Here is a 16,283-nt window from a genome sequence, read left to right as displayed (position 1 = left end):
TGTGATTTGTAGTTGTGTTTTGCACCTCAGGGACACCGTACCTATAGGACCATGGAAAGATTGAAAAATAAATGAAAAAATAATGATAAGATCCTCGATAAAACGTTTAGTGTCGGCAACAGTTACTTTTTCGAAGATTTTTAATTTCACATTATTCCTCTGAAACCTAATCAAATTGGTTTAAAGACAATGTATGTATGTATATATATGTATATAAATATATGTATATATCCTGCAAGAAACTTGACTTGACCAAAAAAGACTAGAAAATAAGCCAGGGATGATTATTTGATATTATCCAAAAACAGGGAAAATGCTATATTTATACATGTTTTTTTTCTTGTAACTTTTAACTAATTTCTTGCAAATGATGTTTGGCTTCTTTTCAAATAATTTTTGGCTTATCACTTCTGGTTTTATTGTATGGAGCACTTTGTCTTACACTTTGTGTTTTGCTTGTATGAAAAGTGCTATACAAATAAAGTCTGACTGATTGATTGAGGGACTGATAGGTTCATACTTTGTTAATTTGAATGCTTTGTTAATTAGAATTTTATTTGTAGCTGAACAGTATTTCTACACTGTGGTTTGTTTTTACCCATTGAATGAGGACAGAATGCAGGTTTGTATGGATGGATTTTGTAGATGTATTTCTGTGTGTGTGTGTGTTCTGATATGCTTCTTCTTTCATCACTGGGAGTTTACTATATCTGACATTACGATAAAACCGCCGCTAATTTGTATTGTTTAAAAATGTGAATGACTCAGAGCAGCGAAAACCATCCCGGAAGTAGTAAGCTCAAGCAGTGTTTTGGTTGCGTTTAATTGTGGAGGGATTCCTCTTCCTTTACCCGCTCTGTAGACAGGAAGTGAAGTGTTGACAGGTCACTTCTGTTAACCGTGGCTACTACTGACACTTCCAGCACTTGCACGTGAAGAAATACCATCTGTGCTTCATCATGTCGGTCAGAAACCCGGGGACGAAGCTCGGTGAGTTTGAGCTGAAGCTAAAACTATATACTGCCGCCGTTAAACTGTAACGTTAACGTTAGTTAGCTGTTCCGTAAAAACACGTGAGGTCTCGTTCGCATTGCTATGGCTTTAACACAGCTCTTCTTCTTTGCTAGCATTATTTACGGTGTCATTATTAACGCTCATTAACAACATGAAGTAACAGACTGCGTGTTTAATTAAAAAACAGCAGTCAAGACTGATAGCTAATTTTACTTTAGCGTCAACTTCTGACAGCTTAATGAGTAACACCGCGGAGGTAACTGACCTGCTGAACACCCAAATGTTACCTTGCAACCCACTGTAAAACACACAATGTAACACACACACACACACTGTAACGCAGACATATTGTCATAAAGTAACAACTTTCAAAACACTTGCTAATTTTCTTACTGTAACTGTACATTTAGGCAACACACAGCCATGTGTTGTTAACTTTATGCATATTCTGTCTGTCCTATGGGTAAACTAATGACCGGCCTTGACTTAACCCCTAAAATAAAGCAGCTTGGTTGAATTTTAAACCCCAAATCTATTTTGCATGAAGAAACAACCTGTCATTCATCACTAACTTTGTGTATATCGAGGTGTCCTCTTCACAGTGCAGAAAGACTGCATGTAATCAGTGGAGTCCACTCGATTTTAACACAGCTGTCATAATTGTTTTCAGTCACTAAAGTAAAGCTTCATTATCATTTTTATTGTTATTGTTGTTGTTGTTGTTAAAGCTACTGTATAGGTAACATATTTGTTAGCATAATATATCACTAGCGTAGCCTAAGAAAGTAGAGGAAATGTGTAAAAGTAGTTTTGAATGCATTTTATTATAAGGAAACTATAACAGTCTTTAGCAACATAGTTTATTGTACTGTAAAATGCAAGTTTGTGTGCATGGACTTTGCAGATGTATTTCTGTGTGTGTGTGTGTGTGTGTGTGTGTGTGTGGTTTTTCTGGTACAAAAATGATATTATAACTACCGGGTCAAAAATTACCCCAACGACAAGATTTTTACCCTGTTGGTGTACAGCTTTCATGGAAATATGAACAAAGGCAATGTTTCGCTTTTTCTCATGTTGTTGTCAATCTAGGAAAAGTCATAGAATTTTAAGTTGAAAAATGATCATTTAGGGGGTTTTCTCTGCTGTTAAACATCGTGGTGGGTCATTTTTTACCCCTCAGATGATGTAAGGGTTAAATATGATGAGATATGGCTGCTGTGACTACGGTCAGTCATTGTCAGTGTAATCGAGAACTCATGACAGTCCTGCTCTCTCTGCTCAGCTGACTATAGACTCTGCTGTAACCTCAGAAATCTCCTGTTTTCCTCTGACTTCCTCAGCGTCACATGAGCAAGAGAGAGAGACATCAAGAGAACATATATAATGTGTTATAAGGGCATTCATAGTGCATTACAGTGCATTCATAATGCTTTATGATCACACTCATAAACCCACATAATGCTTACTGATGCACTATATCAGTCAGTAAGTATTAATGATGTTTTAATGATCGCAGATAAAATTAATTAAAGTGCAAAGAAAGTGTCAGCAGGGGAGAAACTTTTACTTTGTGAAACCTCCTGGGAGCTATTTTTATTAACTCCTTTTTTAATTTAAATTTTCACTTTTCACTTTCAACTTTTTTTTTCCAAATTCTAAATATTGACAGAAAGATTTTCATTTTATTGTAAATGCATATCGGTTCCAAGCATCGGTTATTGCTCTCATTAACGACTAAAAATCGGTACAGGTATCGGCACTGAAACAACGATATCTGTCGACCCCTACTATAGACCCTGCTGTACCTCCGCTCAGCTCTTCTTTACACTGATTTCCCTTCAGAATCTCTTTTTTGCCTCTAAATTTCTCAGAGTCGCATGAGGAAATGTAAAACTTTCTATGAATACTGTTGGCAAGTGAATGTACATGGTATGATAACCTTCAGTTTTCAGTCATATCTTGAAACCGTTACACCGCTGCAACCATATTCAGTGTTCTAAATGTCATAAACGCTGATATTAGCAAATAAGTCAAATACTGGAAAAAGCGATGACTAAAATAATTAAATGTAAACACATTGACTTATTTTTTCCCGATATGTTTGCTGCTGATGGGCGTCAGACCTGGAGTGGGTATCCAAAGTGAGAGTGAACACTCACGCCGTCCTGAAGAGAGCTCAGCACATCCAGGGACTGAAGACCCCCAAGAAACAGTGGCAGGTAAGAAACTGCCAGGAAGGTCTGGGGGGTTTTTTTTGGCTAAAAATTTCAAATATTACCCACAATTGTGTATTACATATGACAGCTAAAAAAGTCTTAGCAGTGTGACAAAATCTCTCATGGCTGATGATGTGATATTAAAGCAAAGGTTCGCACACACATTCAATCCAAACCTGAAGCAGCTGCTGAAGCAAACATTAGTGAAAAGTAAAAAGGCAAAGAATGGCTCCCACATTGCAGGGCTCCAGTTATGACTTCTTTAATGCACCAAAGTGACGTTTTGAGCAAGACTGCTCTTCATCAGACTAGATATACGCTGTGAGACACCATCTGAAATACGAATGTGAACAGTCATGTGATCGATCACATGAAAAAGATACATGTCAATAAACACATACCAGTGAATACATAAATACATAATCACACACAAATAATGTGTTAATATGTGTATAAATATATAAATTGTACCTGTTTATTAGTTTTTTCTTTATCTGATGAAAGAATGTACAATGGAACATTCAATCAGTGTTCAACCCCCATGGTATCCTAAAAATAAATAAATGAGTAAATTAATATACACAATAAAAAAATTGAAATGTATTTAAACGGAATAAAAATATATTTTAAAAACAAATAAACACTGAAAATATTTAAAAAGAGGAAGACACTCAATATAGTATTCCCAACCATCATCAGGCTCTAAGGCCGTCATTAACAATAGTGCTACACTAAACTAAAGAGGCACCTCTATGTTGGTCCTGGGAAAGTGCAATATGAGAAAAAAGTCAGAGATGATAATCTAAGAGACCACACATTATGTTAATACAGTTACCAGATTACACAGTACATACACACAAGGTACAAAGAAACAGATTACAAGAAAGGGTGAAAATCCATCTTCTCATTGGGGCTATTAGGTGCTAGAGTACCTAAATATAACATATATGCTGTTTTAGCACTTAACTACAGATAATATACAGTGTTACATGATTGTTGATGGTGAGATTGAGCTTAAAAGATGGAGACAAAGTAAGAATATTCGCTGTGATGTTTTGTTCCATCCCCGTGTGTTTGTCTTGCAGGCTGCCTGGCTGCTGAAGGCTGTCACATGTATCGACCTGACAACTCTTGCTGGAGACGATACACCATCCAACGTCCATCGGCTGTGTCTGAAAGCCATCCAGCCGGTCCGATACGACCTGCTCAAGAAGATGGAAATGCACGACAAAGGTCTGCTGCCACACACACCACACAGAGCGGGGTTCAGTCAGTGCCGCTGCACCCTGCTGGAAACACACTGATTAGACATGATGGTTTTCTTAATTAATCAGTAAGTGCTTTTGTGTATGAGATGTCAGAAAATGCTGACTCCAGTTCCTCAGAGACCAAATTCACATATTTAAATTCATTTATTCAACCAAGGGTTAGGGGTTAGGGTTATTTTTTTATCTCTTCAAATGTATTCAGCTTACCATGATTTAAAACTGAGAAAAGCGTCAAATAGTTTTTGCTTTGAGAAATGACTTGTAGTAGACAAAACTCAAAAGATAGCCATTTCAAGGGTTAGTTCAGATTCTTTTGAAGTGGGGTTGTATGAGATAATTATCCATATTAAGTGTATCACATACAATAGATGTATGATGAACAAAAAAAAGAAGTGGGAAGAATGCAATGAGCAACTTAACAAGACATGACCTAAAAATTAGCAAAAAATTAGGAAGAAGTTACAATAATATTACGCAAAATAAACACAAAAATTAGTTTTAAAAAAAACCAACAAAAACAAGAAAATGGCTCAAAAACGTGCTGAAGAAAGAAGAGAAAGTACACATACATTTCTTTCTGAACACAGATTTAATATATAATCATGGTAAGTATGAACAGAGTTTTTTATTTATTTATTTTTTTATTTTCCCCTTTTGGTCATTTTCTTGTCACGTTTTACTTATTTCTTGCAATTTGTGGAATATTTCTTGCCAAGTTGCTCACTTGAGTTTCTTCCCCATGTTTAAAAAAAAATCAAAGTAATTTGCTTACATTGCAAAGAAGCTTGTGAAAGGAGTCCGGAAGCAGCACAAGAAAACTGATGTTGATCCAGATCTCGAAGGGTTCATCAAACTTAAAATCTGGACAGATCAGGTGAACAGTGCACTTTGACCAGTTGGAGTCTGTTCAGCATGTCAGACTGTGTGTTCACAGCTGAGTTCAGCCTGCAGAGGGCGACACAGACCAGTTTATCACCATGTTTCTTCTTCCTGTGGCAGGAGTGACTACAGCAGCAGTGTGTGTGTATCCATCTCGTGTTGCTGACGCCGTCAGATCACTAAAAGCAGCCAACTCCAGCCTTCCTGTTGCCTCAGGTAGGTCATGTGACACCGAGTCACACCTATAGAAACCATTTCCAGCAGGATTAGCATGAACTGTCAGTGTGAAGTGAAAGAAAATGAAAAAGACGCGTGTTTTCCCTCCTCTCCCAGTGGCCACTGGTTTCCCAGCAGGCCAGACACCACTGGAGACCCGGCTACAGGAAGTCCGCCTGGCGGTGGCTGATGGTGCCACCGAGATAGACATCGTCATAAACAGGATGCTGGCCCTCACAGGACAATGGGAAGGTACGCTGAGACCACATGATGAGAAACACACGGAACTAAATTCTGTCTCACATCGCTCTGGCCAGAAGAGCCCAACTGCTTTAGATTCAAAATATTTTTCATTTTTCCAAACTTTAATTTTCACCATTTTATGGTCATTCACATACAGAGCACAATGAGGAAACAATTTTTCAGGTTCATCCAAGGTTCATTGACGTTTTTCTCGGGGCTTTTGACTGAATCACACAGTCCTCTTCAGCAGATGGCATTGCTTTGCGTCAGGGAACTTTAGATGTTCCACTGTTTTGCTATGCGGAGCGTGTTTAGGATTTTTTTTTCCTCAATGGTTTACAGTTTAAAGTTGAGTTTGACCGTTTTTGTTCATTGTTAACTTTGGAAACAGCAGCTGACAAAATTATATCCACTCATGGCCCACTTATTTTCTAGTTCATGAGCTTTCAATTAGGGGTGGACAATATGGCCATAAAATAATTTTTAGGCAGCATTTTTTTTGCCATAAAATATTTACTAATTAAACATAATAGTTTGCCTTCAAATTTTTAGCAACAACAAAACAAAGCAGAACTGATCTCATATTTCTTAGTGTACAAACAACAATAATAACTGAGTGAGATTCAGATTCTGGATAAATGTAGATAAAATAACAAAATAAAATAAACTACAGATTACACACTCAGAGAGTTGCCAAATACAAAAACATGCAGCCCCTAATTTTTAAATAGTATTCAAAGGACACATTTTTATTTCATTTTTTTAAACTAAACCCTATTTCTTGTCCTTTTAACAAAAGATTGTTTAATCCCACTGGTTACTTTGTCCTGTAGCTCGAAGTGACATTGAAGAACAAATACTAATAACATCTTAAAAATGTTTAGTGTATTTCTCAACTGATGGCAACTGAAATTATTTATTTATTTCATTTCTTACTTTTGTTCGTGTATTGAAACAAAGGATTTATAGCAGGTTTAATTCTTTGCTTATTCTTTGCTTAGTAAGTGAATAAGTGAATTTTCAGGTTGACTCTTATTTTTAATAGCGTACATTAAAAATGACACGTTTTACTTTATCTGATTCCCTCTGTACTTCATCACCATCACATGTGCCTCTTTAAGAATTACATACTAATTAGCAGACATTTTAACAATAAAAATTCTAACTTTAGTTCAACTATGTGAAGTTATCATTATTTTTTTTTCTAGATATCTTTTGGGGCTTATTAGATAGGACAGATGTAGCATGAAAGCAGGAGAGAGAGAGGGGATGACATGCAGCAAAGGGCCGAGGCTAGAATCGAACCCGCGGCTGCTGTGGTGAGGACACAGCCTGTGTACAACAAAAGTACAACAAACATCATTTTCATAATAATAAATAGAATAAACAAAATGTATGAATACTCTCATAATAAGATGTCAAAAACTAGAAAAAAAAATAGAAGCAGAACAATATAAAAAATATACTGAGGGGTAGAACCAGGAGGGTCATGGTGCCTCCCTAATGTAAGTGTTTCCTGTCTCCCCCCTTGCAGCCATGTACGATGAGATACGTCAGTTTCGGGAGGCTTGCGGCGACGCCCACATGAAGACCATCCTGGCTATCGGAGAGCTGGGCACCTTCACCAACGTCTACAAGGCCAGCCTGGTCTCCATGATGGCCGGTGAGTCAGCGAGCCGCTCTCACATGTGTCAGTGCGTCTGTCGTGGTCACAGTTTGTGTACCTGCTTAGAAAATGTTTATTTAACCCTTTAAAACCTAGTTCAACATCAGTATTCCTGTGCTGCATTCAGAGCTTCTCACAAGCTATTTAGACTTTGAAATCTGAGCAAATTGGTTTAATCTCTTTCAAAAAAATGGGGAAAAAAAGTGCCATGAGCAACTTGAAGAAATGCAAGAAATGTCCCACAAATTGCAAGAAATAGTTTGAAAGGTGATGAAGAAAATGACATGAAAATCAGCTTTAAAAAAGAGGGAATAATTGTTGGAAATTAGCAAAAACTAGGGAAAAATGTATATATTTATGTATTCAAACCTTTGAAAACTGGAGCAATGTCACTTCTCTTTTGCTGCTTTCAATGCTTAACCTTTCACCCCTGAACAAATTGGTGCAATGTCTTTGAAAAACATGGAGAAAAAAAAGGCAATGAGCAACTTTGTTTCACAAATTGCATGATCATAATTACATTTTTTAAATTATGTTATGAAATTATTAAAATATTTAAACACTTTCTCCCCCACACTTTCTTTTTTTTTTTTACTTTCTATTTTGTCTTTTTTGTTTTATTTAAGACAATTTTCAGCTGTTCTACGTTTTACTAATTTCTTGCACATTTTTCGGTCAATTCTTCCTCTATTGTTCATAGCCTTTTCCCCATGTTTTTGACAGAAATCACACCTTATTGCTCAGGTTTCAAAGAGTTAAAGTATGTTACAGAAAAAATACATATTTAGTTTCTAATTTTCTGCACTTTTCCACATTATTTTCTATTTTGTTTTTTTACTGTTCTTTTTTTTGGTTTATTTTAAGGTTTTACTTGTAAGTCTTTTACAGTTTCTTGCTATTTTTTGGGCACTGTGGTGTAACGCTGCTCATTACTTTCTTCCGATTTTTTTGAAAGACATCAAACCAATTTAATCAGGGTTCAAAGGGTTAAAGGAATCGCCTGTATTTTGCATTTGACATCTAGTTAACATTTTGGCAAAAAGGCTTAACCTTTCTGAGAGTGCGATGAGAAGCTCGCGATCAGTCTGTGTTTAACACAAATTTTGTTTTGCTGTATTGAGTACAGCTGCAACATAAAATAATACAGTTAAAACATCATAATAGAAATGACAGATGGGTCTGTGTGTGGCTGTGAGCATCATATGGTGACACCCTGCAGATGTGTGAGTAGCCCCTGATCGGGTGTGTCAACTTTAAGATGATGATGGAGAGGAGAGAGCAGAGAGAGGCTGGAGATCGCCTGCTGTGAGCGCTCCTCTGCGGAACTGCAGGGGGTCTGCAAGTCCTGGATGAGTCTTAATAGTTCTGAACTTATCTCACCAAAGTTCATGTCTTTAAATGAAGCCAAATGTTCTGGCTTTACCGGGCTCGGGTGCTGAGTGGTCTGCTGAAAGAGTTTGACGGTAGCAAACTGGCTGTAACAACATTCACCACGGCAGCTGCAGCTCCTACCAGACGAATGTCTAATAATACACAGGGTCCCCACTGACCCTTAAAAAGACTTAGAAGGCTGGAATCAAACTATCTAAAAGTAAGTCCTCAATTGGTCTTAAAATGTCTTAAATAATCTTAAAAAATCTTAAAAAGTCTTAAAAATGCCAAAAAGGCACAATTTTATGAATCACCTTTTTTTTACATTGCAGTGATGCATCTTAAAATAATAGTTAACTTAAAAAAAGAAGAAAAAATCACAGAATACACCTTCAACCAAAAGTCATGTTTTACATTACATTAAATATTTGGGGAAAATTTCTCCCTAGGCCTAAGTAATCAGGTCTCCCGCACAACTTTGGTTATAGTGAAATCAGTCTTAAATATCATTCTGAGTGGCATTGAAAAAGTCTTGGAAAGTCTTAAACACTACTTGCTATAAGCTGTAAGAACCCTGATGCAGGGTTCCGACGGTCATGGAAAACCTGGCAAAGTCGTGGTCATGGTCTCCTGTAGGGTCAAGCGATGTTGGTTTTTCAGGGCTGATACAGATACTGGTAATTAGTACTTAATCAGACTGGTTACTGATATTTGAAACAGGTGTGCATTTCGAACAACAATGAAATTTGGAATATAACAATGTCCTGCACAAAACTTTGTTTAAATGCCTTCAGCAAATGTTTAAGCACAACTGAAATGTTCAACATCATATACAGCAAGTTTCCTGCATTTTTTTTTTAACTGAAGTTCAGTGAAAATTTAAATAATGGATAAAAATTGTTCCCTGACGTAAAAGTTCCTTTTCCTCCTGGCTGACACTTTCTTTGCATGTATTGCAGACTGCCTTCTCTGCTGTTGGCTAAATATAATTCACACACTTTTTCATTAATTCATTTTATTGGTGATCATTAAAATTAAACACAAATACAGATAATAGGCAAAATGCCAGATATTGGCTCCAGTAATCAGTCGGGCTGATAATCTGTTGACCCCTAGTCTCCTCTCATCAGCCCAAGAGGTTAACAAACAAAGCAGGCGTTGCTGTTCAAGCAGCTCGTACACCGGAGCAGCAAAACCATAAATCGACCCAGCTCTTGTAGGGATCCTTTCCATAATCCATTTTACATATGATCCTTATCATAATGTAAAAATTAGAAGGAAAAACAACAAAAGAACAAATGGGAAAATTAAAAACAAACAACTGCAACAAAAAACAAGGAAATTACATGAAAAAAATGAAAAAAAACTTGCTTTTTAAAAATTATTTTCTAAATCTACTTATCTCTTACAATTTGTGGGACATTTCTTGCCAAGTTGGCTTTTTATTTCACCATGTTTTTTAAAAGAAATCCAATCAATTTGCTCCGGGTTCAAACGTTTAAATACTTGTGAAAAGGCCTCTGAATGCAGCACAAGAACAGTCCCAAGTTTCAAAGGGTTAACTGAAAGTCTTTTTCTCTTTATGTGAAGACATTGGTTTGATTTTTATGCGGCACTAAAGAGGTTTTAAAAAGTCTAAGTCAGTAAAAGTTGAAGGCCTGCTGTAATTCCTGCGGTCATGCGGTCTGTGGCGCTGCTGCTCAGCTTTTCTTTGGCCTTTTGGAAAGACGAGCCACACAAAAATGCGCCCACACACCCACACACACACACCCGCACACACAATATGCTTAACTAGCCATCACATAATAAGCCGATTACAGAACCAAATTGTCAGGGGCTCTGATAGAGATCATTATTAAAATGCATTGCTTTTGTCGCCACACTCGCTCCTTAATCTCCCCTTGTTCCTATGAATTGCGTATGAGATTCCTGAAATTGAATGATAATTTCACCTATTAATCTCTGATGCAGGCTATTTTACTCTGCTGTTCCCCGCCAGTATCCCCCTGCCCACGCAAATGAATAGAGCTTCATTACCGCCACCCGCATTTAATAACCGTTATCCATTATCTGGTAATTAAGACTCCCCATAACGAATCTTAAGGATTATGCCAGTTTGAGGAAGAGGGGAGAGAGGCTGAAAGAAAGACCTGACTGGAAAAATACATAGAACATGTCTTTAATGAACTGGAAAATGTTCATCTTGTTCTGTTCAGTAATGAACCGTCATTATACACCAGGGAGGCAGAAGGGATGATTTCTTTTTTTTTTCCTCTCCTGCAGCCCGCAGTTTGTGGGTAATCTATTAAAGAGTGTCATTTCATCTTCTATTTTTATCAGGAAAGCTGATAAAACATAATTGGCTGTGAAGGAAGGGAAGGAAAAATGAAGGCTTTTATTGATGAGCGTGCAGCTGCCCTCTGTTAGCCATCATCAGCAGCAGCATATGTTCTTGTCTGGCCAGGCCAGACTGTCAGAGTAATGCCCTGTCCGTCCTGCGTGTGCAGCCTCACACCTACGCCGAGTTGTTCACCTCTTCAGCAGCTCATCTCAGCTTCAATCTGCCTGTCCGGACTCAGTGTGGAGCAGCTAAATAGAAACATACCAGCAGATAAACCATGACAATAATAATCTCACCTGTTTAAACCCGACAGGTTCAGACTTCATCAAGACGTCCACGGGAAAGGAGTCCGTCAACGCCAATTACCCTGTCGCCATAGTGATGGTGAGGGCCATCCGGGACTACTTCTTGTGTACAGGCCACAAGGTACAGTATCCACTTCTGCCTTTCTCTTGGACTGGACTATTTCCTGGTGAAGGTACGCTGTAGGTCAGCTGCAGGTCAGCTGCAGGTCTTGTCATTTAATTCCTGGAAAAGTTATTAAATTAAATTCAGACTTTTTCTAGTACATTTAATCCGTTAGGGACTGTTTGGTGTATTTTACGCAATTTTCATTCTTCATTTTTTGATAAATTTTGGCTATGTTCATGCATATGGCATCAATTTAGGCAAGATTGTGTATTTTGTTTAATATTTGAATTTCCAGCTCAGCTCCTACGAAGATTCTAAAATACACTGTGGAAACTAAATTGTTACACTCATACTGTTGAGTGCAAAAAATACTCCAGTGAAACCCATTTAAACTGTATTTTTTTTTTGCCCCACAGCCATCAGAGCATAAAAATGCATTGCATTATTTCTGGCTGTCATTCTGGGCTTCTGCCTTGGATTTTGTCATTTTTACTATTTTCCACCTGATGATGTCATTTTTTAACATAATGGCATAAAGAGAAAAAACATTTCCACAGTCAGTGTTGTTGAAAATAATCAACATATCCCAGGCTATGATAATCCAAAAAATTCTACTCATCTTGTAGTGCGATAAAAAAAACCAACCTAATTTAAAATGAATTGGCACATGGTAGTAGCAATGTCATTCATTTTCTTCCTTTACAAGTACAGAGTCCATGAATTTTTTTTTTTTTAATTATGTTGGTACCCATAGATTTCTGGAATCTACGAATGATCTCTTAGTTTTGTTTGTCTCATAAGTAAGAGAACATTTTATGACTAGTCAAGAGCACTCTCACCAAATAAGAGAAAAACAAATGGTTTTTACAGGCCACAAATTGTTGTCTAAACACACCTTTTATATTTTAGGACAGTAAAAAATGCAAAAATATGATCAAATTCAGATTATGTTTTAGATTAAATATAATGATTGTATTATTTTATCTTTTGGCTAAAGAAATACTACTCTGCTTAATCCACTGACCCCAATGATTGTCTTTTCAGTTACTGTGCAGCCTTCTCCTGACAAGTGCAGGAATGTAACTAATACATTTACTCAAATACTGTTCTTGAGTGCAAATTTTAGGTACTTTTACTTTACTGGAGTATTTTAATCAACTGCCACTTTATACTATTATCTCACTACACTTAACACCACACTAAAAATATTTGATAACTTGTCACTTTACAAATAAGGATTTTTGCACACAAACTTTATGCAAATATATGGTGCAGCTGCAGCTACTTTGATAATAATTTTTCATCTTTCATATAAAAATACTTTATATAAGATTCTTAAATATGAGGATTTGCTGATTTTCCTTTTGATATTTTTTAAAATTTATTAGATTGATTTACATTTTTCTGCAGCGAGTACTTTAACTTTTAAATTTTACATTTATCGTATCGTATCGTATCATATCGTACCTCGTCTTGTCTACTGTTTCCTGATTGTACTTAAATACTTAAACTTAAGTAACTTTTTCATTGCAGGATGTTTTACTAGTATCAAGAGTATTTTTACTTTGTGGTTTTAAGTACTTTTTCTGTAGTAATGGATCTGAATCCTTTGCCAGGTCTGAATTGTTGATTTTCCAGTAACACTAGTGCTGACACTCTGGAAAAATCATTTATTTTGAAGTACGTTGATTTCACTTGTATTGAAGTTCTTCCTCTTACAGGCTTTTTTTGGGGAAATTTTTGCTTCTTTCCAGTTCCTGGGCATGTGTCACACAGCTTTGCACACAGCTGCCGTTATATCATGTTGATAGGGAGTTACCTGTGTTAATGGGTTATTCATGATGAAATGGGATTCAGAATTCAGCAGATTGTGATGGTTAAGAACTTTTGCCATGTCTATAGTGCATAATGTTGGTGCATGTAGCCCGCTATTCCGGAAATGTGTGAAAATGCTTTTTAGCCATTGCTGGAGATGGACAGTATTCCATCTGACCACATACATCCAGATAAAACACAGGAGGGACTCCCCACACTACAGAAGGTAGCAGAAGGTGGATGAAAGCAGTGTTTTGTTGGCAGACACAGAAAGAGTCAACACTAGTTTTTCCTTCATCAAAGAGGAGCGTCTGAAAACACTGATAGTTTGGACTAGCAGCCAAATGCAAAGACGCATCAGTGTGACTATCACCACACGTTACACAATGAGGCCTTTTGGTAGCTTTTTTTATTCGTGCATGTGTTTTATTTTAGAAAAAAAACGTTAATCATAAGTAGCCATTATAATTACTCGCCAATATGGACACGCCCTTATTTAACCTGGTTTGAACATATTACCAGTTAATCCCTAATTCTCTAAACTTGATTTAATGATTTTCTAATGTGTGCACACTGTTACACTTGATCATACTGCTTCTGTAAAACAAAGCAAGGCCTGCTGCATCCATGGAGGTGCATGTTAGGTTCCCTGTCAGTAAGACGGTAAGTTTAGTTTATGCATTTGGCAAAAACTTGTGTGTCCAAAACACAGATATGAAGGGACATGTGATTCATCCCTTTTTTTTAATTCACTAAGTAGTTAAAGTATTATAGCAACTAAACCCTTAAAGTTTGGAGTGTAATTGTGCTCTCAGTGAAGTGTGTGTCCAGTTGACAGAGGTGTGTGTGTGTGTGTGTTCCCTCAGGTGGGCTTCAAGCCAGCAGGGGGGATCCGCACGGCTCAGGAGTCTCTGGTGTGGCTCACTCTGATCAAAGAGGAGCTGGGCAACGACTGGCTCTGCCCGCTCCTGTTCCGCCTGGGAGCCAGCAGCCTGTTGGCTGACATCGAGAGGCAGGTGGGGACACACACACACACACACACACACACACACACACACACACACACACACACACACACACACACACACACACAGAGTACTTTTTCCATGTTTTACTTTTCTGCATACAGGTTTTTGTTTTTGTCTGTACAGATCTACCATCACGTGACTGGACAGTATGCAGCCTATCATGAGCTTCCTATGGCCTGAGGCTGCGGACTTCCTATTTTAATGACCGATCAGAACCTCAGACTCACCACACAAGCCTGTCAGTGCTCATCCAGGCAGCACTCATCTGCTCTTTAACCACACTCGCATTCAGCGCTTTGACTAAAGACTGGGACCAATGACTGTTATTGCTCTGTATAATGTTACATTATTCAGACTGTGGACTTATGAAGAAACAGATGAACGAACCTTTTCAAAGTATTTAGTAACATATAATCAACAGTATATCATGTCTGGCAGTCATTGTGAAGGCTGTGCTGAGTTAAGATTAATTTGTTTCATGTTAAGAAGGAAAAAAATATTGATTTAGAGTTAGAAAATAATATTTATCAATTTGTCCTCAAGTTCTTAAATTCTAACTAGATTATTGCAAATCTTTTACAAAATAAAAAAAACTTACATGGAAAGATAATTTGTTTTTCTCTGTTCTCACCACTTCCACCCAGTGCTACAATCTTTAACAGAATTGTATTGCAGAGCAGGTATCACTCATATACTTATGATGACGATGGCACATGTAGATGCAGAAGCCAGTAGTCTTCAAATTCTTGCTACTTTTTTGCTATATTTTTCTATTTTTTTTTTCGACACCATGGCCCCTTCTACTGAAGAACGACTTTTCTGCGAGAGAGTGGCACTTATCAACATTAGAAAAGTTGTGTGGGGTTTGGACTAAATGCAGCAGGAGAGGAGGATCTGCACCAATGGCGTGCTTTGACGTCCGTCAGACCAGAGGGGAGAAACAAAACCGAAAGCGCCAGATGAACAGAGGGAAGAGAGCTGGCATCAGGGCGAGGCTGACCCAAGTTGGGCCGAGAGCTCAAGTCTTCTTCTGGCTAATGTCCGTGTTAACCCCTAACATCCTGGATCAAGCTGTTGCACTGGATGGACAGACCTTGTTCAGAGCCAACAGGATGCAAGACTGACTCTCCCCTGTCAGGTAAGCAGATAAGGCACAAGTGGCAAGGTAAAGCTGTAAAGATACTCTCAACAATGTTGAAATAAGAAATGTTTCACAAATTGCAAGAAATTAGTAGAAAATTATTTTTAAAAAAGCTGAGGAAAAATGTTTACTGAAAAAGTAAAAGGTAGTAGAAAAGCTTGTTATCTGAATAACATTTTTCAAATTATGTTACAAAATTAAATTTTTTGTTTGTTTTTTAGCCTTTAACTTTTAAAACTTTCTACAAATTTCTAGTTAATTTTCTTGTGTTTTTATTAATTTCTGCTTTTGTTTCATTGCCCTCATGTTTTTTGTGAGACATTAAGCCAATTCTCTCAGGTTACAAAGGATTAATTGGTGGATGTTGGCTCAAGTTTGCACACCTTTGTTTTTGAGAACAAGTATGAGAACAAATTGATAATTTGGGAGGGCATGAATGGTTTACTTTTCAGTTCATATTCAGCGTTGGTAAATGAGAAGAAAAAAAAGGTTGCATAGACAGACATCCTGAGAGCCGCTGAGCTTCCATCCCATCCATGAAGCCAGCGCTTCATGCTGCCGGTGTGATTCTTGTCAAGTCTGTCTCAGCGATGTGCGCTGAATGTGTTATGGAGGCTTCCTTTGCTCTTAATTTCATTAGCGGGAAGCTTGGCCAACTGAAGAGCGCTGGGGAT

At 37.5% G+C, this 16,283-nt stretch overlaps 1 protein-coding gene and 1 long non-coding RNA gene across 2 annotated transcripts; one reads left to right on the top strand and one right to left on the bottom strand.

Annotated features, from left to right (window-relative positions):
- The first annotated feature begins 833 nt into the window (after positions 1-833).
- dera (deoxyribose-phosphate aldolase (putative)) lies at positions 834-15,078 on the top strand. The gene is made up of 9 exons (XM_042511393.2): positions 834-990; positions 3,136-3,233; positions 4,316-4,463; positions 5,498-5,593; positions 5,711-5,845; positions 7,371-7,499; positions 11,528-11,640; positions 14,307-14,456; positions 14,592-15,078. Exons 1-9 carry the CDS (start codon positions 960-962, stop codon positions 14,646-14,648), a joined length of 957 nt encoding a protein of 318 aa, XP_042367327.2. The 5' UTR covers positions 834-959; the 3' UTR covers positions 14,649-15,078.
- LOC148185931 (uncharacterized) lies at positions 3,477-5,489 on the bottom strand. The gene is made up of 2 exons (XR_015775523.1): positions 5,271-5,489; positions 3,477-4,516 (listed from the first exon to the last, which is right to left on the bottom strand). It is a non-coding gene; the product is annotated as an uncharacterized LOC148185931 (long non-coding RNA).
- Positions 15,079-16,283: the final 1,205 nt, after the last annotated feature.

The sequence above is a fragment of the Plectropomus leopardus genome, chromosome 22 (assembly GCF_026936395.1).
Source record: "Plectropomus leopardus strain MGB_pleo_1.0 chromosome 22, ASM2693639v1, whole genome shotgun sequence".
Classification (NCBI taxonomy): Eukaryota; Metazoa; Chordata; class Actinopteri; order Perciformes; family Serranidae; genus Plectropomus; species Plectropomus leopardus.
Note: the sequence above shows the minus strand (reverse complement) of the source record. Positions and strands in the feature narration are given on the sequence as shown.